General features: G+C 40.4%; 4 protein-coding genes across 9 annotated transcripts in view; 2 read left to right on the top strand and 2 right to left on the bottom strand.

The window, feature by feature from the left end:
• Positions 1–99: 99 nt before the first annotated feature.
• haus3 (HAUS augmin-like complex, subunit 3) lies at positions 100–5,280 on the bottom strand. Of its 4 annotated transcripts, XM_051428757.1 has the most exons (7): positions 5,192–5,269; positions 5,076–5,140; positions 3,120–4,175; positions 2,770–2,979; positions 2,267–2,499; positions 1,836–2,121; positions 100–745 (listed from the first exon to the last, which is right to left on the bottom strand). In XM_051428757.1, the coding sequence occupies exons 3-7, from the start codon at positions 4,137–4,139 to the stop codon at positions 518–520; spliced, it is 1,977 nt and encodes a 658-aa protein (XP_051284717.1). In that variant the 5' UTR covers positions 4,140–4,175; positions 5,076–5,140; positions 5,192–5,269; the 3' UTR covers positions 100–517. The 4 variants fall into 4 exon arrangements, with proteins under 4 accessions (XP_051284717.1, XP_051284713.1, XP_051284714.1 ...); XM_051428753.1 differs by lacking the exon at positions 5,076–5,140 and having other exon boundaries at positions 5,192–5,280; XM_051428754.1 differs by lacking the exon at positions 5,076–5,140 and having other exon boundaries at positions 3,120–4,170; positions 5,192–5,261.
• A 1,055-nt stretch (positions 5,281–6,335) lies between these two features.
• LOC127379317 (prostaglandin reductase 1) lies at positions 6,336–11,481 on the top strand. The gene is made up of 9 exons (XM_051428771.1): positions 6,336–6,425; positions 7,140–7,268; positions 7,473–7,518; positions 7,625–7,684; positions 8,204–8,371; positions 9,288–9,561; positions 10,045–10,150; positions 10,448–10,566; positions 10,716–11,481. Exons 2-9 carry the CDS (start codon positions 7,163–7,165, stop codon positions 10,824–10,826), a joined length of 990 nt encoding a protein of 329 aa, XP_051284731.1. The 5' UTR covers positions 6,336–6,425; positions 7,140–7,162; the 3' UTR covers positions 10,827–11,481.
• Positions 11,482–12,809: 1,328 nt separating this feature from the next.
• txn (thioredoxin) lies at positions 12,810–17,655 on the top strand. Its single transcript, XM_051428774.1, has 5 exons — positions 12,810–12,951; positions 14,339–14,443; positions 14,956–15,021; positions 16,057–16,122; positions 17,303–17,655. Exons 1-5 carry the CDS (start codon positions 12,928–12,930, stop codon positions 17,366–17,368), a joined length of 327 nt encoding a protein of 108 aa, XP_051284734.1. The 5' UTR covers positions 12,810–12,927; the 3' UTR covers positions 17,369–17,655.
• A 107-nt stretch (positions 17,656–17,762) lies between these two features.
• The window catches only part of svep1 (sushi, von Willebrand factor type A, EGF and pentraxin domain containing 1), an 87,881-nt gene continuing 82,342 nt past the window's right edge, over positions 17,763–23,301 (bottom strand). For all 3 annotated transcript variants that reach the window (XM_051428744.1, XM_051428743.1, XM_051428745.1), the window contains 4 exons: positions 21,769–21,864; positions 20,682–20,777; positions 19,566–19,659; positions 17,763–18,071 (listed from right to left, as the gene is read on the bottom strand). In XM_051428744.1, coding sequence (XP_051284704.1) covers positions 18,041–18,071; positions 19,566–19,659; positions 20,682–20,777; positions 21,769–21,864 — 317 coding nt within the window. In that variant the 3' untranslated portion in view covers positions 17,763–18,040. The remainder of the gene's footprint in view (positions 18,072–19,565; positions 19,660–20,681; positions 20,778–21,768; positions 21,865–23,301) is intronic.

Below are 23,301 nucleotides of genomic sequence, written 5' to 3'. Positions count from 1 at the left end.
GTTTTTTGCAGAGCAGACTGTAACAAGCATGCTGTTAACCCTGCAGAAATAAACTTCAATAACATTAAATTAAAAAAAACCTTCACAACTTAAACTCTATAAAGATAACATCTTACTTTATTTAAACAAGGACATTTTAGGACATCACAAGACAGAACAATACACTAAATTCTAACAATTCTTCATGTATAGTATAGGTCATGTTAAAATTGTTAATATACTCAAATGAATCCCAATCATATCAGCATTACTGCTCTGGTACAACCAAACTTTATCCCAAGTTGAGTGCTATCCCAAAGATGAACCAATGAAGACTAAAGGGATTGATCTCCATCTCCTGCATAAACCAAGTGGAGGTCCAGATTCTGTACTTGTTTAGTAAACCTCCTGCACTGAAAGCACAGAGTGTAATGATCAGATCATCTTCAAACTATAACACAGGTCGACTCCCTTGGCAAAGAAACTGCAGGTTGAGATTGAGCTGGTTATAAGCGCCCCTCATTGATTCTGGCAGGTTTCACTGCTGCCCTTTCTTCGCAGCCATTTTGCCCTCCAGATCTTCCACAACTTTCTGCAGTAGTCGAGCATCCAAGTGGAAGTAGATGTATAATTCCCTCTCCCGCCTGAGGAGGGCATTGCGCTCCAGCTGAGAACGCTTGGCTTTAACCTCCCCCATGATTTCTTGCATTACATGCTGCAAACTCTGCAGCTGAGTCTCAGCTTCCACCAGCTTCAACGTCAGCTCCTGTAGAGACAAAAGAGGGATGAGGATGAGCAAAAAAACGAAATAGCACCAGGCTAAATTAGCACACACATGAACGTGGTTATTTAAATAAGATCATTTATCAACATAATTAATGCTAGCAAATATTTCTGTTCACATCTCAAATAACTGTAATTTATAAACGTTTTATAAAACATTAGTGTGTTTATGCAAATTTGTCCATCAAGGTGCTCCATGTTTTAAAATCTCATTTGATCAGCTAATCCCTAGAGCGATCCCAGTGTAAGCATTGTGTTCTCATTTTACTGCACACTGGTAAAAAGATGCGAAAATGACAGCATATTTAGCACCATTATATGCTGTGTATCATTCTATGTAGTGGTTGAGAAAAGTGACACTGTTGACACGTAGCTTCAATGACTGCAACAACTGACTAATAGTTTAATTTATGACATTTCTCATCACAATTAGAGCCCAAAGTGACATCTACAAATTGCTTGTTTTGTCCACCCGACACTATTTACTATGATATGATAATAAAGGCAGCATCCTCACATTTGAGAAGTTGGAACCAGCAAGTGGCATTTTACTTAAAAAATGATTAAAAGATTGATCAATTATCCAAACAGTTGCCAAATTAATTTTCTTTCAATCACCGTAATTAACTACTTGTTACAGCTCTAATTAAAAACATAATCTGTTCCTACTGAAGAAAAAATATTGATTGTGTGTGTGTGTGTGTGTGTGTGTGCAAATTTGAAATCTATTCATGCAAAACCCTTGAGATGTTGAGGAGGAAAATATGAATATTCTCAAGCAAGCAGACCAGGTCAGCAGACAAAGACACACAACACTGTTCCTGATACTAAAACTTGTGTTGTGTTAAGCTTGAGCCACTTATCATGCAGTGATTTAAACCCAACATATGTGTCTTGACATTGTGATATATATGAAAAATGTGCAAAAGAAAAATATTGTGCTACCAGCTTCCCTCACCAATAGTGACGAGTATATTAAAAATCAGCTGACTCACATTAAGCATTGCTTCTGAAAAGCACACTGTATGGTTGACCAAGATGACTGTGCTTAAAATAAAAGGAAACAAACCCACCTGTGCACTGGGACAGAGCAGCTCCTGGTCAGTGATGGCCGTTGGACGTACCTGTGGCCCTAAGACCAGCTGCTGGAGCACTGTGTACATTGCCCTGTGGAGAGCCTCACAGTCGCCATACAGACGAGCAGCTGTGTAGTACTGCTCACGGCCAGCACCAGCTAGAGCGTCTCGGGTCACCTGGAGGTTTCCTGCGAGGTCACGGGAAACCTGGTCCAATGCTTCATATGTCCGAAAAGGCTCCGATCGACCGTGGTCTGAATCGTGGTCAAGGATCTGGAGCAGTCTGAGGAAAGAGTTGCATACAACACTGAATTAAATTCCAAAGTGACAACATACGTGCTTCTGAAATGTTGAAAGTCATTTTAAAAATAGCTCTGCACAATTTCAGCTCTAAAAACAGGTATGTGGTACACACAGAGTCTTCTTACCTGCTGAAGGCTGCGTCCTTGCAGCTGATGATAGGGTTGGGCCTGGGGTTGATAGCAAGGTCAGGATGCGCCAGGGACTCAATTCTGAGGGTTGCTGCTTCACTTTCCTTGACCAGTGTGCTGTTTATGTCTACCAGCTGCTTAAGACACGTCCTCCACCTCCTCAACTCCATCTCCTGAGCCAGGTGCACCAGGTCAAAGGACGCTTTCTGGCGGAGTAGGTAGTCTCGTACCTTGGAGGAAAAATGTACATTTAATTTTACTTTAGCTGTTGATTCTTATTTCCACACTGTCTTATAGCGACATGTATTTAGCATGATTCAGATTATATAGCTGAGGGTCGACACAGGGATCACCATCGTGACTTATATCTGTGATTCATTCTTATATCTATTCAGTAAGTGGTCACTCTTAAGCAACAGAACAAAGGTATACAATTATTATGTTTATGTTATTATTAGGCACCATGTATCTCATTGAAATGGCTTATATCATCAACCAACCTGATCCTGTCTGGAGGTGTAGTAGTCCTGCCGGGCCAGTTGCAGAGCGAGGTCTCCCTTCACTACTGGCACATTAAGCAGCCTGGCTGACTCTCTAAGGGCAGCAGGTACTGGTCCATGCAGCAAAGCCTCCAGCTCAGCCTCCACTGCCTGCAGCTCCTTCCTGGACACAACCTCACGGACATGCAGTGAGGAGGAGGTGGAAATGCTCTGGTAGTGTGAAGAGATAGATATGAGGGAGAATTTGAGGGAAGGATGCCATAATCGTAATTACTGAACACACTAAGAGAACAGTGATACTGTTTTAAAAGAGCCAATATAATAAATAACACCATAAATATCTGCTTTACCTTGGTATGAGAGGACTCCTCAGAGAGCCAGTCCAGGCCAGCCATGAGACTCTTCTCCTCTGCCGTGGCCTTCATCAGTTGGTGCTGGGCCACAATATGAGACCACTGAAGTCTACCCATCTCTGTCCTCCTGCGCTCCACCACTCGCTCCTCCCTGTCTCTCCCCTTGTGCTCATTCTCTTCCTCCTCTCTATCTTCACAAGAACTTAGGTCAAGGACCTGGAAGCGCTCAGAGCAAGAAGTCTCAACAATATCAGAGATGCCCTGGAAGAAATGCTTCTGAGTGAAGGCAGTCAGTGTTTTAGTGTTGAGCTCCTCTTGATGCAGGTAGGGACCCAAAGACAGCTGAGACAGGAGGACGGTGGGGCTTTTGGAGATAGAAGGGTTTAAGGGAGCCACCTTTCCTTTTTGCTTTGCTTCTGGCTGAACTGGGAGATATGAAGCCAGATTGTTCACCTCATCTGTTAGGTTTTGTAACACAGCGTTGGTATCAGCATTCTCCGCTCCAATGGAAGCACTGGCCTCCTTTAGCTTACATGCAGCACTCTCCAGCTCCACAGTGAGTCGCAGGTCAACGTCTGCACGGGAGGTGGCCACAAGCTGCAACCTGTTATAGCGTTTTTGCTTCAGCTCTTTCTCTTTACGCAGTGCCTGGAGCTCTGCCTCCAAGTCCTCTATGGCCACATCGCCCTCTGCTGCAAACACTGAGGATGAAGATGAAGAAGACGGTCCTAAGACGTTTGTATTGCTCCCATCTGAAGGTCCGATGGTTTTTAGGACCTCGCCCAAGGATGCTTCGTCCAAGATTGGTTTGCCAGACTTCCGTAGCTCATGAAAAGCACGTGCCTCCTCCGTGGTGAGAACATTGCTCCGGCTGAGGGTCCGACAGACGAAGCGCAAGAAGTGAAGGTTCTCCGGGGCGCAGTCAAACAGCCAGTCAAACTCCGAGGCCTTCAGCGATGATGCACCAGGATAACCTAGACGGCCCAGGGCCTCCACAAACTGACCACCGTCTAACATGGTGGTTCACCACTCTGTGATCCCCCTGTTACTGTACTAGTCAGTCACACACCAGTGCAATGTGGATTATGGAGGATTAGGTGAAGACCAATACAAAAAGAATGAGTGTATATATAGAAAAGCATATTCATATTCTCTTAAGACTAGGGATGTCCCGGGTTGATTTGCATAACTTGGATCAGGGATAATTCAGGCATTCAAAAATCTTATCAGCTACATAAAGCCCGATCCACTGACCAGACCCAGTTTAAAAAGCCCTATTGCATTATATTAAAAGCACAAGAACCCTTTCCTAACACACTGGGTGACATACATTAGAAATAATAGCAATTAAAGTTAACGATAAGTAGGAGCACGATTTTCTTCAACAAGGTAAGACTGGCTGCAGAGTTGTTAATTAGGCTGAACTAGTTTTAGTCACAACAGCTCAACAGTAACATTATGTTCTCCATGGATATGCCACAAAGTATACAAACTACAATGTACGTTGGGTTATACTTTCTAAATGCAAAGCAGATGAGCTGTGAAGCCTTTTTAATTTGCTTTACTAATTTAAATGTAAGCTTTTAGACTAAGTGTGGACTTTGTAGCTGTATAACGAGGGAAAGAAACAGATCAGAACATCCCTGCTTAAGACAAAAACAGAGTAAATAAGTAATCAATAATAGACAGCAGCCATGACAACCAAAACCCCAACAACAACCTACAATATGTTACGGAAAACTTCTCCAATACGCTTTTCTAATAACATTAAACAGTTGTCAGTGTTTTCGCAATTAAATACAAACGAATTTACTTTATTATTAAATTAACGTAACGTTATAAACTAGGATGTCAGCACTTAAGACTGAAAACGTAGTAAACTAACGTTATATAACATTAACATATAATATAAATTACAGCTATAAAGTATAGATAGCCTCCTAACTAACTTACTGTGGCTCATATCAGTTGTGTGGAAAGCAGTGAGTTTCGTGTGTTGTCTAATCAATAGACTTTACCTATGAAAACAAACATAAACATAAACATAAACATAAACATTAACTACTTACACTTTATTTCAGGAACTCCGTGTTGTTAGCATCCCGTCCTAGCCACGTATCCGCTCGCGCCAAAACACCTAAACGGACTGTACGTCAGCACGCACGGACGTAACGTCAGCCGTCTTCTGCTTCTTCTTCTTCCGATTTTATTGAGGCGGTTGGCATCCAGCCTTTTTGGTGCACTACCGCCACCTTCTTCTTCGGAGTGGGAATCAGAAACAGACTTACAATCACAATGTTTGTTTCATGTTATATTCAAAACTACAATTAACCCAAATAGTGAACTCGGTGACATGAATCAGCAGATTATTTCCTGTTTGGGGAACTTTTTTATACAATTCTCGGTCTGAATTATGTATTTTTTTAAATAATTTTAACAATCATACAACCTTAAAAGGCTTCTTTTTTGATAAATTGAGTGTTTTCTTGTCCCTGATGCGTGACCATTGTTCTATTAGACAATTTACTTGACAAATTACATTTACATTTCTTCACAGAAGTGAACCAAATGCTGAGATATAGGCCTAACCCACCCACTGTTGGGAACCACTGCCCTAGTCCTACTATAAAATCCCAATACCTATCAGCCATCCTATCACCTGTTCCTGTTTATCCATCATATCCTATAGACAAATCCCTGTATCTTAGTAAGTTACTGTTAAGTAACCCTTAGTAACACCTTTACTGTGAATTCCTGCACCCCAGTTTTTCCTCATCATCTCTCCCTCCCTCTCTCTCCGACTCTTCTTCCCTCACATAAGCCTATCTGTTGTTTCCATACCATGTGTGTGAGTTGTGTTTACTGCACAATGCCCCAGTCTTAACCTTGACATCACTATTTCCCTCTCTCCTATTTGTCCACTGCATACTCTAGTACCTTTAACACCTTTTATTAGAGATGATAAAGATCTTCTAGTGACTGAATGACTTCACACAGTACTGACTGCTGTTTGAATGAAACGACCCTAAACGTCTCAAGACTGAAGGAGGAATTTAAACATGTTAAAACATTACCATGTCTAGTTTTGTCTCCCCATTTTAGTGCAACCAACATTACCACAGACATATAATATCATTATTCTGATTGGATGATCTTATGACGTGTGTAAAACCTCCAACCAATCAGATTTAACGCTCAAAGCTCGACTCCCGCCCTCTCTCCTCCCATGCGTCCCACAACCAGCCGCTGTTGTGTTCAGTGAATTCATTTCTTCTGCCGATTCTTTGCGGAGAACTACAACTGGTAAGTTACATGGGTAAAGCTACTGGGGGTGTTTGTAACAGCACATTGAGGGCAAACCGGACCCGGACTGTATGCGACTGTATGAGAGGAGATATCAGTAAACATATAACAGACCGAGAGACCACAGCAGGGAGTTAACTTCTCACTTATGAGCTTATAATGTTATGCTGTTTGCTTTTTCGAGCCAGTAACTAGTGTTTTATTACTGGTTGTGTATTTACACCTCCACATACAACTCACTGCTGGCTCCTTTTCAACTGTGTTAGACTTTATCATCACCCCAATTGATGTGTGTGAGTTGCATAATCTGAATTTTAATGCACTTGCTTCTTCCTGTTTTTTTTTTATGTGTGTGTGTGGGGGTGGCCATGCTTCCAGAAAGGGAATGAATTCCCGTTTAATTACTGCTTTGCATAGTAGATTTTTGGATTTGTAACTTACCTGTTATTATACCTTCAATCCAAATATAATCTAAAACTGCAAGGAGAACCACATCAATTAATGATTTAACATTATAATGTAACTTCTACTTGTGCTGCTTTAATAAGTAAAGTCAATATTTGACTCACTGATTGACCCACAGTGTCTCCACCAGTTAATTACACATTTCTGTGTTTAAATCTTTTTCCTCACTTTCATGATTCAAGTAAGCTTTATTGAATCGATTATTACAGCTTCCACTTGAATCACCGTATTCATTTAAATCTCTCACAGCTGCGCCCCCCGAACAAAGAATCATGGTCCAAGCTAAGACGTGGATCCTGAAGAAGCACTTTGACGGCTTCCCGAAGGACAGCGACTTTGAGCTCAAGGTGGAGGAGCTCCCTGAGCCCAAGGATGGAGGTAAGATGATTCTCTTTATTCTCTCTACTTAGAAGTAGAGTACTTTGAAGAGGAGCTCATGCTGTTTGTGTACATTATGTCTCAAACATTAAACACAAAGCATTATAAATGACTGATGATTTATACGACTGAGTCACACACACAGGCGGAAAACATCTGTTGTTTAGGTCTTCATGTGTGTGTGTTCACCCTTTTATGTTCCAGAGGTGCTTTTGGAAGCTGTGTTTCTCAGCGTCGACCCGTACATGAGGTGAGTCCGAAAGAAACATTCAGAATTACTTAAGGCGAACGGTCTTTCTGATGCTAGAAAATCAAGCATGAGAAATGCGTATACAATGTCATGTTTGTCTCTCCAGGCCGTTCAGTCGGGTTCGCATGAAAGAAGGAGATGTGATGATAGGAACTCAAGTGTCCAAGTAAGGAACACAAACACATCTACTTCACCCACGCACCCAGGAATCTCTTTTGTCTGTCATGATACACTGTGCACGCACGCCGTTTCCCGAAAGAGAACCAGTCCTGCACCTGCTATTAATTACCGATGCCTTTTGATTTACAGAAAGCAAAAACGGATTAAGTGAAATGTTCTTGGCTGAGTGTTCAGACGCTTTAATCTGTTTCAGTCTCAATAAACACGCACAATAAATTACTCAGTGGCCAAACTTTACAAAGAAACCCACATGTTATCTATTTTCTTTACTGTTGGTAGTGCTTAAAGCTAATCTGCCACATGGTTTGACATCACACAGTCGTCCAGGATACCACAACACACTTAAATACAGAGGGTTTTGTATGTGTGTGTGTGTGTGCCGTCCATATGCAGCAGCTACAGCAGAAGCACAGTGACACCATGGACTGGGAACAGGTGGGAAGGGATTGGTTGACAGATGCCTCATTTTCTTCTTCTGCTTTTGTGTTATTTTGTTTTTCCGCAGAGTGATCAAAAGCAAAAACCCAGCGTTTCCCGTGGGAAGCCATGTTGTTGGTCGTTGCGGCTGGAGAACCCACACAGTCTGTGGCGCAACGGACCTCATTCCCCTCATTCCCGACTGGCCTCAAGACGTCTCGTTGTCTCTGGCTCTGGGTACCATCGGCATGCCAGGGTAAGACAGATGTTGAAACTGTGAAAAACAATTCATTTTCAAATATTGTCACAATTTATGGACATAAGGCTGTCTGAGCTGCATCATAAGGGCAAAACAAATGCAGGAAAAAAAAGGCTCTCTAAGTGAAAGTTAAAAATGCGAGACGTGACCCCTTTAAAGGACCCGTTTGGAGGATTTAGTGGCGTCTAGCGGTGTAATTGCAGATCACGACTTCCTCGCTTCACCCTCTCCTTCCAAGCTCGCAGGAGAAACTCCAGTGGCCACGAAATGCATGAAAAACGTGAACTCCCCTATCTAGAGCCAGTGTTTAGTTTGTTCCTTCTGGGCTACTGCAGAAAGAGTTCAACGTCCATGAAAGGCAACCCGCCGCATCTGTAGATAAAACAGGCTCATTCTAAGGTAACTAAAACACAACAATTCCAATATTCAGGTGATTATACACTGAAGAAAACATACCTATGAATATTATATTCCATTCCTGTCCATACAGCCTCCTAAATGTCACACTGGACCTTTTTATTTAAAGAAAGAAAGGAAGTTAACTACAAGTGTAAATAGCAGCGGGCTACTCCCATGTGAGAACTATTGTTCAGATTAAGAATATCTAACCTTCCCTGAGTAAATGTTAGATAAGACAGTGAATTTCCCTGCTTACGTTTGTGGCCGATAAAACAGAGAGAGAGAGAGTTGTTTAGCTTAGCAGAGCAGCTGAGTTTTGTCTGTCTTTGAGAAAATAAACAGGCAAGGCTCCAGATGTTTTGTCCTGCTGGTGATAACCTTGCTATGGAAGCAATTACGAAAAGTTTACATTACGAAGGTCAGTGAGGCTCCTCTGTGGAACTGGAGGGGAAACACAACCTCAAGCTTTTCAGGTTTTTGTTGGTTTGATTTGACTCTTTCTTGTCCCCTCCAGACTGACGGCTCTGTACGGGATAGAGGAAGTCCTGGGACTCCAGAAGGGCGAGACCCTGCTGGTGAATGCGGCAGCCGGGGCGGTGGGCTCCGTGGTGGGCCAGATTGCCAAGCTCAAGGGCTGTAAGGTGGTGGGTTCAGCAGGGTCTGATGCCAAGGTGGCTTTCCTCAAAGAACTGGGCTTTGACGAGGCCTTCAACTACAAGACTGTCGGTTCCATGGATGAGGCACTGAAGAAGGCTTCTCCAGAGGGATATGACTGCTTCTTTGAGAATGTAAGCAATGATGGTGTAGTTCCAGGCTCATAAAATGTTCCTGTTTATGCTCTTTTTATACATTTTTGGCTTAGCTCATCTTTTACATTCTGGCGTTCCTTACTGCTGTTTGACAAATGTGTGTGATCAAGCTTTCCAGCTGACTCTGACAGTGTGGACTAAATGTTTTAAACACCATTACTGCTATTATCTTCAGTGGTTTAAATCAGTAGTTCTCAACCATTTTGGGTCAAGGACCTCCAAACTAATACACATCAGGCTGTGAACCAAAATGTGATCGTATGTAGTCTCAGCGAAGAGTGTGAAACCTGTAAACAGAAGAGTCAATTTTATACATTCTCTCATTAGACATTGAAATAATAGTAAAGTTAAAATATTCTCTGTTTTTCTGTGGACTCCTTGGAGCCCCGTCAACTTCCTCTGGGGGTCCCTGGACCCCAGGTTGAGAATCACTGGTTAAAATGATGCTTCTTCTTATTTCAGGTAGGGGGCCCTTCTTCAAGTGTTGCCTTGCAACACATGAAGAACTTTGGGAGAATAGCCGTGTGTGGAGCCATTTCCACGTACAATGACACCACACCCCAAACAGGTGGGTACTTCCCTACTTTAATCTTCTATATCGATAGTCCTGCTGTTTTCTTCCGCTTTAACTCGATACCTGCTTGTTCAAACAAAACATTAAAACAAAATTTAAATGCATTAAAAGCTTCAAATGTTCAGATCGTTCTGTGTCTTTTTCACCAGAGGGCGACATTGTGTTAGTGAAATGCTGGAGGAGCTGTATAAACAGAGCTTTATCTCAACAGAGTTTTTTTCCATGGACCACTTACTTGTGTGTGTTGTGTTTTTTTTTTTTTCTTCAACCATCTCTCTCTCTCTCTCTTAGGCCCATACCCCCACCTTACCATGATCTTCAAGCAGCTTAAGATGGAGGGCTTCATGCAGAGCAGGTGGGAGCACAAGCACCCTGAGTCCCTCAAGAGGCTGATGGGGTGGTTGAAAGAGGTTAGTGACTGAAAAGAATTCATTATGAGGCTGGATCTCATTTAGAATTGTGTTTATGTGTGTGTCTTCAGTAAAGATTTACTCTCAATCAGTCCGGTTGCCCATGTTGATGCTTCAGTTTCTGTCATTTGTTTATTCTGCATCCGCAGGGCAAACTGCAGTGTCGGGAGCACATCACAAAGGGCTTTGAAAACATGCCAGCTGCCTTCATGGGGATACTGCAGGGAGAAAACATCGGCAAGGCTGTCGTTGCAGTCTGATGTGGAAACGCAGGATCAACGGAGAAGAATCAGTATTATTGATAGCATTACAGAATTCATACAATGAAGGACACTTACAAGTAACCAGCTGTATTTTTATACTAAAAATGTGTCCTTGTTGCTCAGTAATCACAAAGACAACATATTATGGCTGTTAGAGTTAGGATCTGAAACTATTAGTTCTTTAAAATTTAGATTGTTTGATGAAACCGGACCGTTCTGTTTCGGTTTAGTGGATTTTTGTTCAAGGCACTTTTTAAATAAATAAAGAAAACATTTTCATTTTACTTTAAAAAGTCAGGATTGGAGACATAAATCTGAACATTAACATGTTGCTAACATTGAATATTAGTTCAAATTGTGCTGCTTAATTGACACAGTTCTGACCACCGTCCAGACGACTGATCCCATATTTGAGTGTACGGTATATTATTTGGGAGAGACCAGACTGATGTTGGAAATCAGGCTGTTTAACTAAGAAAGAATAAAGGAAATGATATCTCTACTAAGACGACACAAGACTGTCATTCTGCTGTATGAGCTGACTAGATCTGCTGCGGATACATCCATGCATTATTCACTGTAACATCATAAACCAAGTACTTTGTATTTAGTGAGAGCTTTTGTATAGATAATAAAATGTCTTTTTGAAAAACTTCTGTTGACATATATCTCTATAACACTATAAATCTGGTATAAAACAGTAAAACAAAATACTATTGAAGATGTGTGCTACTTTCAATCCTAAAATGAGTAGAGTCTAGATAATAGAGCAGCCACGATTAGCCTCCTGCTGTCGAATGCTGCTTTTTGTTTGATCAGGAAATAGGCTGTATTTTTAGACACTAATTAGAATTTCATAAGGTTGTGGTGGTGATGAGAGGCCGGGCTCCATGGTTGCATATGATGCTGTTGGTCCAGTAGAATTAGCTCAAGGTTCACCCACTTTGGTGTACAAGTGTTTGCATACCTACAATACTGCCAGTTGAGCAAAGACCCAGGCCCTTATATTATTATAGATTATTATTATGTAGATTAATATATTGTTATCACAGATCAATCCCAAAACTATATTTACCATTAATGACACTCTGTGGGTCTGGGGCTTAAAAAAAAAACGTTTAATTTACACCAAATAAATAAAGTTAACACAAAATACAGACTTTTTAAATATTACTTTGTTCAGTGCTTCTACTTAAAGTGAGATTGAATTCGTTTAAATATAGTATCTGGATATTAACAGTAATATTAGTAAATATTGTGTTCAGGTTTATGAATTTAGTTGCACAGCTTGTTTGGAAAATGACCAAAATATCAAAAACATTTTATGCGTGGCACAATAAATATATGTGGAAATAAACTAACAGTAATTACGGTACCCATGTGGGAGGAAACAAAAACAGAAATCTAATAGTGATGACGTGATGACGCGATGACGCCATGACGCCAAGTCACGTACGCGACGTTGTTTGGTGGTCGTACCATAAAGGGGAGCGCCAAAGGGAATTTAACTGCGCTGACTCTGTCGTTTACGGTAAACCGAGAAACTGTCAAGTCACTGTGACAATTCGTTGCTGTTTAACTTACTGTAAATGGTTTAACCTCTTTCCGGGCATTGGAATAAAAAAAAACAAATGATACACAATAACAAATAACCATATAAAATGATGATGTAACCAAACGTACGGGCGGAGACAGACATCATGTACAGCGGCATCGAACAGCAGCCCATTCATCAGCATCAGAGCATTTCAGTGTAAAGCTACAAAACATATTAAATAAATCACAATATTACGTAACTGGCAAACTTAAAAAAAAAAATCTAAATTAGCCGTCTAAATTAGAGACAGCTTCGTGGTGCACACCGAATCAAAACAAATAATAAATGTATTGTTTATCTGTAAGGAATTATTTAGTTAAATCTCCTTTAATGGTTTCACAACCTAACAAACGCTGTGCTTTTATTTTCTAAACCCACGCACAGTCACTTCCGCTGTGGTGCGCGTGGCCATTTAAAAGGCGCCGTGTGTGGAGCGCGCGAGCACTCCCGAACTAAACCGTTAGTCGTTCAGTCTCGAGGCACGTTAACTCAACCGTCATCATGGTCCGAGAGGTAGAAAGCCTGGTGAGTCATTCATTCATTCATTCATTCACTCATTCTCTGTTTATGTTAGTAGAAGCGTAGATAGTACGATTATTAACTCACGAGCGGTTGGTGATGTGGTGTTTTTTTGGTTTTTTTTTAAGCTCGAGGACAGCCGCGTGCCTGCTTTCCTCTCTCGTGACCCGTATTAGGAGTTTATTTTTCTCGCGTTTTCTACTTTTTGTAGTTTACAAGTTAGTTTGAAGCTTCCTTTGGTTGCGATATAATATCCAGAGTAAAGTTATTTATATGTATCAGATTTAGGTTTACTGTAACGTAAAGTGGGTGACTCAGCAGCGTTACTGTTAGCCGCTAACGTGTGAAAGCCTGCTGCAGACACATTGACTGTAACGTTATATATAATATAATATAATATAATATATAATATAATATAATATATAAACACTAGTTAATGTTGCAGTGGAGATGCTCTCCGCAGCGCATTGCTAATGGAGACAACGTTGCATAATCTCAACGCAGTGTCTGTGAATGAGGCTGTGTACCGATGCTAAAGCTGTGTGTGTGTCTGTGTGTGTGTGACTGTGTGTCTGTGTGTGAGACTGTGTGTCTGTGTGTGAGACTGTGTGTCTGTGTGTGAGACTGTGTGTCTGTGTGTGAGACTTGTGTTGGTGTGTGTGTGGTGTTTTGTGTCTGTCTGTCTGTCTGTCTGCTCTGTGTGTGTGTGTGTCTGTGTGTGTGTGTGTGTCTTTATCGTTATAATAATATCTAACTCATCTTTATTGCCGGAAGCGCACGTTAAGCAACACCTTTTACAACTATTCTTTTAATGACAGCCGCAAAGGTTACATAATGTGTTTAAACATGAGTGTTGTGTTGTAGCTTTTGATGTGTGAACTGGTTTAATCTGTGCACCTGTTCTCTCCTTTCTTTTGACTTCTAACGAGTAAATGTATATTTTCAGTGTTATAGATTGTGAAATAAGGGATAAATAAATGTTTTTTTTAGCTTCAAAAGAGAGGGAGAAAGTAAGGGCAACATAGGAGGGAGTCCTCTGTCAGGAGGCACAGTGATGATACAGTTGTCTTTATACACGGGGTAAACTAAAGTAGCAGTGTTGGAAGTATAATATGGAGAATTAAGGGAGTTTTGAAGCCTGTGTAATGGTTTGGTTGTCCTATAGTGAAGCCCACGTTCAGCAAACAGCCTTTCTTCCTGTTGCACACACCTAAAGTGAAAGCTTTCAAGCATAGCAAAGGAAAAGTTGTGTTTTAAATTTTGACCCATAGACCAAATAAACTGCAAATGATGGTCATAGGATAAACTGTTGGCAACAAGTAAATCTAATTGCGTATCAACAAAGTCACTTTCCAAATATAAGCTTGATCAAAAATTCATTCATTTTCTGTAGGATGACTTCAAGGCCATCCTGAAGGAAGCCGGAGACAAGCTGGTGGTGGTGGACTTCACAGCCACATGGTGTGGCCCCTGTAAACAGATTGGCCCAATATTTGAAGTAAGTAAAAGATTTTTTCATTTGGAAAAAGGAAACCCAAAGGAAGCCACTTGATTATATGTCTGTATGAACTCGGGAAAGAAACGTGCGCTTGATGATGGGCACAAAAAGTAATCTTTTCCAAACTGGAATAATTTTAAGCCCAAAAAAAGCCAAGAAACACTGTTGGTCACTTTTCTAAATCTGGATATGAGGTTCACCATAGTTGCAGCCTTTAGTCTGTTTGTTAGTTTAAGGGAGTTCTTTCCTGAGGGATACGTGTTGCTCGAGGGCAGCAGCTGTAGTATCTCTGTGGAGAAGGGAGGCTGTTGCTCTGGAAACTTCTTGTCAAGCTGTTCCAACTTCAAGTAGGAAGTATCCGGATTTCTGGAAAATTTGACTGTACACAACTTGAATAAATAATACAACTGAGATGTTCTCCTCTTAGACTTTTTTCAAAATGAGGAACTGAAATGAATATATTGTACATCTGTGTGTAATGCCTCGGTGCTCATTGATTAACCGTCTTGCAGGAACAGTCGTTGAAGCCTGAGAACAAGAATGTGATTTTCCTGAAGGTGGACGTAGATGAGGCTGAGGTAAGTGTCTGTTTTCCCTGTTTTTTTTTTAACCAGTAGGTTTACTATAACTGCTGCTAGTACAGAGATCTCAACACGCACCATTACACATACAGTGATTTATGTGTGTGTGTGTGTCAACCCATATTTATATTTATATTATAACCCATATTTGAGCTGCAGTATTCTGTGGGGGTTACCATGTGTAAAATACTGAAAGCAATGTGAACTAGTCATGAAATCCATTTCCCCAGGCCATGTGGAACCACAGCTGGCTCATGTGACCAAAGGGCAGAGTTTTCTGTTTCAGTGCTACAACATTGTGAAATGAGAGTAAACCTTGCTTGATTTAAAATCTGGGATGAAAAAATCAAAATGAATGTGTGAGCCTTTTTAACATTAACAGAAGAGGGAGACCACTGATATGGTGGCTTATTGTAACCACATGCGGTAACCCTCTGACACACATTGTGATATAAGGACTATGTTTACATATGTAGGGCATCCAGCTGTTGGCTGCAGGTAGTATCTGATCTGTGAAGCTGTTAACATGAACCTTGAAACCCTCTTTGATTCTCCCTGGAGAGACTGTATGGGCATGTTATACCTCCCACTACATTCCTGTTACATTCCCAAACAAGTAACCTTAAGAACCCAGTTCATAATCTTACCTTTAAAGTTATTCTGAACCAGTTAAGTTAAAATACTTTGGACCTAAAATCCTGCTACTTGGAGCTGTTCAAAGAACATGTTTACAGAATTACCTGGATAAACTTACAGGCCTTCCATATCTTATGTGAAGCAAGTCTGGTAAAATTCCACTATTTGATTTTGCTGTACTGCTTCCTTGAGGGGAGGCTAGGCTACAGATATATCTGACTTAATTTAATATTAATATCTTAAATCGGTGACCTTACAGTTCATACTGAATGCTTCACACATGTATTGGTCTCTTAAGCTCATGGATGTTTGCTTGAACAGTCCTCAGTCAGGCTGTAGGAGTGTTGTTTTTGACTCGGCCCATCTCACTGTTTTTCCCTTTGCTCTTTTTTTCAGGATGTGAGTTCATCCTGCAATATAAGTTGCATGCCCACATTCCAGTTTTACAAGAATGGAGAGAAGGTAAGGATTGCATAAAAATATACAGCTAATATAGAAACATGTACATATTATGATAAAAGTTGTAACATTTGAGCAAACAAACCCAGCCGATATTGAGCAATATTTGCATTTATGTAGTCATGATTTTAGTGCCCCAGGACCAGATTATCATAGTTTTTAAAAATGTGAGGATACAGCCATTTCATACAATGTGCATTCAACCCACATTGGACCCGTCTCTTCTGGTTAAAACGTTAATTAAACCTCCAAATGTGCCGTTATAGCCAGATCAGTGCACCCTGGTAGCACACCTGCTAGAGCTTCCTGCAGCAGCTAGGGTTCGAGTATAGCCCACAGCACTTTGGTGCATGCCACCTCCTCTCTTTCTCTCCTCCCAGTTTCCTGTCTCTACAATAAAGGCAAAAAGAGCTGGAGGAAAAACAAACCCTGTAACCAAATCACGCATACAAATTGCCGTCAAGTGTCACTGTGCCGTGGCAGTAATGGCATTTACCTTCTGAGCGCTGACAGGCTGATCGGTTACTTGGATTCAATGGGGCACTTGGAAAAATAATGGACTTATTAAGCAGACAACAAAGCAAATACTTGTGTGGTCTATGGTTTTCCCCTTTACCAGAATACAGGCTTTCTGTTTTCTTTTAAATGTTTTTCTAATATCTGGTTTTAGGAGGTGCTGCAGCCTCCCTTTACAATGTCATGGAAAATTAGGGGGTGTTGACTATCACAACAAATGTATCCGTTAACAGTTGCTGGTTAATCTGACTCAGCACTTGTACAAGCAAACCTCACCGGAGGGGGCGGGAGGAAAGAGGTTTAGGACAAACTTGTTAGTCTTCACGAGAGTGGAGTTTGAGTTTGTGGGCTGTAAAAAAAAAAAAAAAAAAAAAAATAAAATATTTATTCCAAGCGTATACTACTAAGCCTGTATGATTGCTGCTGTTGTATGGCCTGGCTCAGGTTAAAGCCTTTGTCAGAGTAGGGAGGGTCATGACTTAGAATAAATGGCGTGGTATGGGATCATTGCAGGGACACAAATACTTGATACTTGAGGAATTTCTAATCCTGGAATCAACTGTAGTTCACAGCCATTTGATCCATATATAAATAAATAGACTTTGTATCATTGGCTTTTATTTTGTTCTTATTAAAGTTGTAACCCTCTGTCTGTTGTGTCTTTCAGGTGTTCGAGTTCTCTGGTGCAAACACAAATACGCTGTTGGAAAAACTGGTAGCTTTCAGAACATAAGAACCATAGTAGCCACCGCTGCCCTCTGTACATGCTGTGCTAAGAAATCCCAGTTTCATTTTCTGTACAGTAACTATCAGGTTTCCTGTTGGTGACATACTGTAGTCGTGTTAGTTCAGTGTATGTATGTAGCGACTGTCTTAACAAACTGAAATTGAACTAAAACCTGATGACTACTTTTTAATTCTGTTTTTATATGAGGAATTGGCTTTGATCTCAACTAACTTTCTTTGTTACATTATGTGTACAACATTGTGGATTTAATAAATGAAGATGAGCTACAGGAACTTTTGTACTCCTGATTCACTTTTGAATTCATAAAGCACGACAGGAACTGACTTTGATACACCGACAATTTCCTGCCAGAGCAAAGGATCTGATCAAAAGAGAGCAGTTAATGGTATTTTATGCTTTAATAAAAATGTGAGAATAGTTTACACATATACATTGAACAATCACATCAATAGTTTTTACACATCGTACAAGTATATAGCAGCATATGTTTAATACTGTTGAGTCTCTATATGAAAAAATACAGCTTTATTTTACAAAATGGTTCTTGCTTTGCCTTTTGCAGAGAGATGAGAATGAATGGTTTACAAGTGAGCCAGTTAACTATACAAGAATTCCCTTCATAAGACGATTCACATGGAGCTGAGTGGAACCTTTTTTTTAGAAGTGATAGTATCCTGATTTCCTTTTCCTGCAAAGAGAAGGGAGGAGAAATGGTATTTAGTCTTAATCTGTGGCTCTTTTTATAAACCTTTTCTTTCCAAAAAAAGGTTCACTACATGTGATAAAAGTGCAAGAACCCATGAGTTAAATCAGACTTGATTACTGAGGTTACATTTGTCTGATCATTTATTTCATAATGCCACCTTTATTATTTCAGAGTTGTTGTTTTTTTCCCCATTCTCAGAAATGAGTCTTTTCCAAGTTAAGAATGACTCATAACTGAAGGAAAACAACCGTATGCGTAACTCAGGTTTAATCATATTCGAGACCAGATGTTGACAGTTTGGTTCCTGGCTGCCTGAATGCTGAACTTATGAACTCTATCTGAATCTATTTCAACACCATTAACAGACAGTTAGTGCTCATCCTCCGCATTTAGGAGTCAGAGTTTCACTTTCATTCCAGCATTTACTGGAGAGCTTCATTACGTGTGATCATATTTCTATTACACTAGCTGAACTGTATGTAACTTGAGCTGATGATGCACAAGGCAGGCATGTGTTTACACACTACAGTATCTTGGTTTCACTAAGAGTGCTCAAGCTAAGAGAGAATACTAAGAATATATAGATTAATGTATAAGAATAATAAGAGTTTATCCAGGTTTCTGAGCGCAGGATATGATGCCAACAGGCCCAAACACATAACCGGGATACTAACACAGCATTTGATACGCCATCTCTCTCCGTCTTTTAGTGGAAGTTATCAAGTATAGGAAAATAAACCTGATATGTGTCTGGTCCTCTGAGGGGGAAATTTGCATCTTACTTATTTCCTCCCGTAAGATTGGTGACTGCACAGAACGTCCTCATGGCTACACTGAACGTATCTTGGGACAACGACCGGCAACAACATGGAGAGGAACGTAAAATACCTCACTAGTAATTTATAGTGCTAAATAACGTAGTTTACTGTAATGCCTGGAATCATTCTGAGCAAGCAACAAAGAGCTTGATAGATTCATCCCTTTATGATAAAACGGCGGACAGCGGATGACTCATTAAACCGTGGGACTCCTCATGAAGCTCATTTGCTTAGTTCAAGCATCGGTTTGTATCCACCCACAGTTTGGATAGTGAACGAAAGAGAAGAGTGGGAGCAGAGGGCTCGTCCTGTGTGACCGCAGTACGCACGATGGAAAACAAACAAATACATCCCATAAATGTTTGAATTTCTAATAAATACGTGAAAGTAACAGGATATTAAAGTGTTAAAAGAGTGCAAATGTACAGAACTTGTTCCTAGTTTTTCAACAGGTACAGATAATAAAGTATGCAATTTATATACTAATAATTAATTTTAAAAAATCATTTATATACATATCTAGCTGTATATAGCAGTCCATTAAGTCAATTCACACTAATATTTGTCACTATAATTATTATTCAAACCATTATTTTTTTAGTTTTAGAATTTCATCTGTATCTGAAAAACAATCAAAGGAGTTTTTTTTTTCTGTCACCTGGAGCAGTCGTGTCCGCTCCAGCCTGGACTGCAGTGACATCTGTTCGGCCTGATGCATCTGCCTCCGTTCAGACAAGGTGATGAACACACCGCTGTGGACAGACAGACAGACAGACAGACAGACAGACAGACAGACAACACACATGAAACGCAGCACAGTCATTACTGTGAGTACAGGCTTGTGCTCGTGAGGAAGCAGCACAGAGAAGTTCAAGAAGTCCCAAGAAAGAGGATATACGCCACCTATCATCATCTCAACATATATTTTAAATTCTAAAGAGATTTATTTAGTTTACATAAAAATAAAAAGTTTACAATGTAGGTACCACTCACAAACAAAATATATTTGGAAAACTATTTTGGTGGAACTACAATTTAAAGGAGTGCTGCCTCATCTGCTCAGTGTTTGTTTCGAGCTCTCAGAGCACAAAACCAGTAACACACAGACAGATGGTAAAGTGCTCACTCTTTTCTCCTTGATGCCATCCATTGATTAACGGTCATTAACACTCAATCATATTTGTCCATATGATCATTAAATGCTTTGATAGACAAATCATATATTGATATAAAAACAAAAAAAAAGTGTCCTGTTTCCAGTCTTTCTCAAACACACAAACACATTGCCAAATAAACCACTACTGTTTGGTTTATATTCCAACCATATTTGTTTTTATGTGTTCAATTTTTTTTCAGTTTTAGTGAGTAAAATTTACACTTTGGCGGCCAAGACAATTTCTATTCTTTTCCATTCTGCACATTAACAAACATTGCTGTAAATGTCAAAATGCTATTGTAACAGGTGTTACACTGTCACCCTAAAAAGAATATAAGATTACAATTTTAATGATAATACTTCATAAGCATGCAGTGTATTAAAAGTATATTAATTCTAGTAAAGCAATCATGCAGGACGTCATTATGGTACATTGTTATTTACCAACAACTCATAAAGAAGAAACAATGGCGTCACACAACCCTCAGTGGCGTCGTTATGGGACAGCACATTGAGAGCAAGGATTCCCTTTACGTCACCGTCATTATCACCCTGTGTCACCGTGCTATTAATGCACACAGTAGGTGAACAGCTTCACTGACTCGCACATGAACTCACCGCTGTGACAGCGTGTGCCCGTCCACCCACTGGGACACTCGCACTGGTAGGGCGCCACGCAACGGCCTCCATTGAGGCACGGCAGGATGCAGATAGCTGTTATTAAAGAGGAGAGTAAACAGGAAATCATTTAAGGTCATCAGTCTCGTCTCTCTTTGTTGAAATCTCAAACATTTGATTGAAGATCTTTGTACTGATGAAAAAAGTCTTTATGCAACCATGTGACTGCATAAAGAGGGAAGTCACTTTAATAGTTGTATTTTAAAGCCCCAGTCTGTAGATTTAAGTACAATAATGTGCAGTAAAGTTAAATATGATGATGTATATTTTTAAATAAGGTGATTGTTTAGTCTATTAGGGACATCTTCAAATTGCTTGTTTTAACCAACAAAACTAAAGATATTAAATTTACAATATAAAACGAATAAAAGCAGCAAATCCTCACATTGGAGAAGCTGGATTCGGTGAATGAATGTGTGTGTTGACTCTGGCTTTTGAGTTCAACTCGACTAAGACATCTTATTTTAGTGTGTTAGCATGCTAACATATGCGTAGATGAGTAGATATTTCAGCTGATATTTGAAAACTTTGCCGGCCCTGGGGAAAAAGTCCGAGGGTTCATCCTCTGGGCACCATGAATATCTGTCTGACCCACACAACATCCATGGAGCCACGCTGCTGGCATGGCCACAAAATAATTTCCTTCAGTGGCTGAATTATGTTAATCAGAGTATTTAAAGGCGTTTCAATCAATTTGAGAGCAGTTTCCAATCTTATCTTTAAATTCTTGATTCTTGAATTATTGTTTCTTTAACTTCTGTGTCTAGACAAAATGTCTACAAAAGGTTGGACAGTGTTTTGGTTAGAGTGCAGAGAATGAATGACAATAACTCTCTCAATGCTTTCCACTCTATTATCTCTGGACCCTCTTTGTGCTCCATTGTCCGCTAAAACCTGCTTAGCAAGCTGGTTGGATTCCCGTGTGTTAGTGAGTTTGAGTTTGAGTACACCCTTAGGATCATGTTCTGGGCTTTAATTCAGTGTCAACAGAGTTCAACTGAGCGATATTTGGCGATTAAATACTTACGCTCCTCACAAAGTCGGCCCATCCAGCCCTCTGGACAGGAGCAGGTGTTGGGCCGCTGACACACACCTCCGTTCTGGCAATGCAGCCAACACACCGCTGAGAGAGAGGACACACACACACACACACACACACACACACACACACACACACACACACACACACACACACACACACACACACACACACACACACACACACACACACACACACACACAAACGCATATCAAAGACACATTTTTCACACACAGAGAGCTGATCATATTAAATCTTGCTTCCGGTGAAATAAAAGAGAAACAACACTTAGAGGTTTTCCTGCCTCCAGAACATATAGTGCAACCTTTTAGCCGTGCAACCTCATGCACTAGAACAGAGGCAGCATTCACACACACTGCAGATTAAATTCCTCAGTACAAACTTAAGAAACCGCCTGAATGTGTGTGTGTGTGTGTGTGTGTGTGTGTGTGTGTGTGTGTGTGTGTGTTTCTGTGTGTACATGTAGACCGGTATGTGCACAAACTCAGCAGCTGTTGAGGAAAGGCTAGCCTGGATCCAGTCCTTGTTTTCATGTAAAACATGGGAGAGGTTATTTTAATTTCATGATGCAGGCAGTGGTTTCTCTTCCAAATTTCTATTGGTCACCTTTTTTAAAAACAAATGTACTATAAAGGAGCTACTGAAGAAAGTATATATTGATTGTTAAAATCTCTACTGATCAATATCCATCTGTGGTGTTTAATGCTTCAGTGCGAGAATCAGTGATTTCCAGGAACATTGTTTAGCAGGAGAGTCAACTTCCTGTTTTACGTGATTTCAAACTAGCCAGCTGTCAGTTGGGAAATGTATATATTTTCCTCTCCAATAATGGTTTTCTCACTTAAAGACAGTTAAGAGTTGATATTAGTCTCAAAGGAAGCTCTTCTACTTTGAATGGAAACCGTAGATAAATATCTTGACATGATCTCACAGTGTATATTTTTCATCCAAATCGTCCACAGAAATAAGAAAAGTACACCAACAGGCAACACAACGGTCCCTGAAATGCAAGAGCTGTAACAATTGTTTATATTGTAACATGACACAGGGATTGTTCCTTCTTTAATGGGGCTGGATCCAGGCTTTAGAAAGTACTCATATATGAATCTCATAGTCACATGTGAACAATGTGTCAAGAATCAGTTATGGTACAGTGAGAGAGAAGAGGCTCTGTGGTAAAACTGCCTTTTTAGGTTGTCTATTTAATCCAGATTCTTTTCCCAAACCTTAACTGGTGATAAAGAAAAGGCCCACTGCAATAATACTTCACCTACTTCCACATACTATGCACATGCGACTGCAGTCAACCCAGTAGAAGTAGGCATTAGAGGACAGAGAGAGCAGGCACAGAGACGTTAATAACGTCCAGAGGAAACTGTATCTGTTGTTGGATGAAGAATTAAAAAGCTGAGAAGCAGGCGCGGCGTCACGTGCAGCAGTGACAGTCAGATGAAGCAGGAAGTGTCCTGGGAAAGGGGAAGAGTCCCTTCGGTTAAACAC

The sequence above is a fragment of the Dicentrarchus labrax genome, unplaced genomic scaffold (genome assembly GCF_905237075.1).
Source record: "Dicentrarchus labrax unplaced genomic scaffold, dlabrax2021, whole genome shotgun sequence".
NCBI lineage: Eukaryota > Metazoa > Chordata > Actinopteri > Moronidae > Dicentrarchus > Dicentrarchus labrax.
Note: the sequence above shows the minus strand (reverse complement) of the source record. Positions and strands in the feature narration are given on the sequence as shown.